At 45.1% G+C, this 3,480-nt stretch overlaps 1 protein-coding gene across 1 annotated transcript; it reads left to right on the forward strand.

Annotated features, from left to right (window-relative positions):
* The first annotated feature begins 467 nt into the window (after positions 1 to 467).
* Positions 468 to 2,758, forward strand: LOC124219475 (uncharacterized). Its single transcript, XM_046627065.2, has 6 exons — positions 468 to 615; positions 1,325 to 1,395; positions 1,510 to 1,663; positions 1,744 to 1,935; positions 2,227 to 2,335; positions 2,434 to 2,758. The coding sequence occupies exons 2-6, from the start codon at positions 1,329 to 1,331 to the stop codon at positions 2,629 to 2,631; spliced, it is 720 nt and encodes a 239-aa protein (XP_046483021.1). The 5' UTR covers positions 468 to 615; positions 1,325 to 1,328; the 3' UTR covers positions 2,632 to 2,758.
* Positions 2,759 to 3,480: the final 722 nt, after the last annotated feature.

The raw sequence follows: 3,480 nt of genomic DNA on the forward strand, positions 1-3,480 counted from the left end.
TACATGGTATGCTCCTGTATCTGTACCTTATACAATATCGGTTATATTAGACGGTATAAGAGTTGGATAAATTATAGGCGCCTAGCGAGCATTAATTATCGGGCCAAGGAGCGAGACGGTTTATTTACACAGGGTTGGTATACACCTGTGTATATAATGTACCTCGTTTACACGTGGAGAGTTGGCACCGAATTCGATCGCAACCCAGGGTCGATACTCAAGTGCGACCCAGGTGGGAACCGATCCAACCTTGTGGCTCTCCTGCTCGTGAGGTGAAGGGAGAATGAATTTGGCGCCTCGTTGTGCCGAGTGGCATTGAAAAATTGTCCACGTACATAAGAGAAAACTCCCTGCGACTTGCGTGCATACGAGGGGAGCAAATGATCTCTGCAGCCTCCGGTTGTTAAACTTTCGGGGCGAAAGAGGGGAGTCACGATTAATTGTCGCATATTGCGATCGTTCAGGTGGTCACCCGGCCGAGATAAGCGACAGATGGATATCTCACCCTCAGGTGCGTGATTATGATCGTGTCGCAGAACGTATATATATATATGGGGGAACATCGTTCGACAAACCAGCAGTGCGTGCCTGTGGTTACAGCTCTACGAATCCCGCGTGAGTATAATAGTAGGTTACAGTTCGTTCGACGAATCTATGAATGGTCAGGTTTTGCCGTCAAAGTTCCTGCACGCATCTCGGTTGGACCTTAACTTGTATATTTCATTGCAACGGGAAGAAATTGAATTCCGTCTCTACGAAAATTTCTACTTTCGCCCATCAGTTTTTAAATACCCTGCGTATGAGTCACGAATCTTTTACACGTTCATCGCGGTTTAATTTCAATTTTGGGATTATTTGGCGATCGTAAACGCCCGTCGAAACCCTTACGAGAGTTTTGCTCGGATATAATTCAGGGAGGAAGATTCCGGTCGATATTCCAGCTTATAAACGTGGACGAGCCACCGTCATCCATCAGGTGTATGCCCACATGCTGTATTATATATACCTTGACGTCAAAGAAATCTGATACGCGTTCTCCATATCCCATTCGGTAGGTAAGTAAGAGCGAACGCGAAAACTAATTGAGAAACAATTATAGCGGCATGTTATAGATGATTGATACGAAGAAATCAATTCAACCGATCGAAACGCGCGTTGAACCTGATTAGTCCGAGCAATCAAGTCCCAATTAGATATGGAATCACGATATAACTGTTAGATGATCAGTGATAAGAAGTGTTCGGTCCGTAACCCGCTCCCTCCTGCCTTACAGCCCAGGTGATTATTTTCATTAATTAATTCTATCAAATCGATTTTCACGCAGAGACATGAAATTTTACGGCATAGTTGTCTTCTTGGCGTTTGCCGCCCTTGCCCAGGGAGTGCCCAACAATGGTAAGTTGAAATCAGCTCAGTTTATCACGCTATAATTTGTAATCTAAATAAAATGCGATGAATCAGTGTAATTAGGTAAACGGTAATATGATTTTTATGCTGGCTGATCAACAGCGAGAACGAAGCGCTCGATTAGCGATAATCTGGTGACGTTGGTCGAGAGCATTCAAGCGTTAGCGTCGGCGGCTAACGAATATTTGGGACTCCCCGCATTCGACCCCTATACGGCTGATTCCCTTGACATTTCGATCAACCAGACTTTGGCAAAGTGTGTATAAACTTAGCCGCATCTTGATTACCGTCCGCATCTCTGACCGATGTGATGAAAATTGTGTTCGTTTCACGCAGATTGGAGGGCGGACTGACCGACTTGAAGATCACGGGTCTGTCGGACTTCTCGATCGACACATTGAAGTTCAGTCTCATAGGACTCAAGTTCACCTTCGGTTTCACCTGGCCCAGTATTACCTTCAGCACAGGATACTCGATCGACGGCACGGTCGCCAGCGTGATACCGATCTACGGTGATGGAGATGCATCGTAAGTTTTGCACTCGTACGGAACCATTGCTAAAAACCCTAGGGGACTTAAGAGGGGATTAAGATCCACAAGAGAGAAAACAGAGAGAATGCCGTGCTCTATGTTTTCTCTGAAGCATAATTGCATGGCGTGTTGGTGGCGGTCGGTAAAAAAGAATTCTGGCATGATCCTGCAATGCTTTTGTACCTTTGGCTGGGGTTTTCCTGACCAAATCACCTGGAACATTTTTACCACTGACGCAGGATATTCAACTTGCGTAAAACTTCGTAACGCCTCCAATGTATGTTACAGTGGTGAGATCACCAGCCTGACCGTTTCCGGAACCGCTGGGATATCCATTAAGAATTCGTACCTGTACCTTAAAACTTTGACCAGCGCAGTCAGTTTGGACGATTTCGATGTAAGTGAATTGTGATTTTTTACGCCTGTATAAGGAGGGCGATGCCCGTTCGCAGCAGAGTTCGTGGTTTTTTCCGTTAATGACGATTTTTTTCACAGCTCCAACTTACCGGACTCGTGAACAACGACGACGCATCGGCTCTCATAGCAGCCGTGGTCAGCGACACAGTCCCACAGATCCTCGTGGACTTCCAGGAGCAGATCACCGACGCCGCCAACACCGCGATCACCGAATACGTCGACGACTACCTCGGCAGCATGACGTTGGCTGAACTTCTGGCACTCATCAACAGCTAAATTAATTCCTCACGATCTGCGGGTACTTGGTCGAAATTTCAGTGTAGGACATTGCATTAACCAAGCACCAATCCACGCTTTGACTGCAGGAAATGTGAATGAATAAATAAATCATCGAAAATATAAACATCATCTTAGCTTGAATGAAATTCGGTTCAAACCAGGGATTACGGGATCTATCGTTTTCGCAGTAAAGGCCATCAATGCCGTACTTCCGTTACTACGACTTCCGTTTGCAGTACGAGAATGTTGGGTGTTCGCATCAGGCGCTTCTAATAAACGGAAATTTGACTGCCCGCGAATTAAAAATATATTTTCATTCTACTTGTGAGGTCCAATTGTCTCGTATGCAATTGAACCTCCCGTTGTTCGTCTAATTTTCAGTCGCTATATGGCCAGTGTTAAACTGATCTTGTATTTATTCGGAAAGTGGTGAAAAAAAAAACTTGTGGCTAATACAGGGTGCGATTTTGTCGGTTGTGCAAAATCGTTTGGATCCAGTCGATAGTGAGTCGTATTGAAATATGGTCAACCAGATTTCGTATCAGTTCTTTGATTACAGCATCGAAACTGCATCAGCAATCGCCTTACAAATGGCAACATTTCATCCCACAGCCCCTTACGACAGGCAATTTCCGAATGTTTTATTTTACTTCTTTTTCATACCGAGCGATGGCGAGACTAGTCAGTCCCTCGTGAGGGCTTGCTGTGAAGTGAGTTGCGATTGTGGTAGGTTGAAAAAATACTGCAGCTATGTGTGCGGGTGTCTTGCACCTCGGATGTAGGTACATAGGTATATAATAATTTAAGCTTCACTTCCCGGATGATGAAATTACAGTGACTGCCGTG

The sequence above is a fragment of the Neodiprion pinetum genome, chromosome 5 (genome assembly GCF_021155775.2).
Source record: "Neodiprion pinetum isolate iyNeoPine1 chromosome 5, iyNeoPine1.2, whole genome shotgun sequence".
Taxonomy (NCBI): domain Eukaryota; kingdom Metazoa; phylum Arthropoda; class Insecta; order Hymenoptera; family Diprionidae; genus Neodiprion; species Neodiprion pinetum.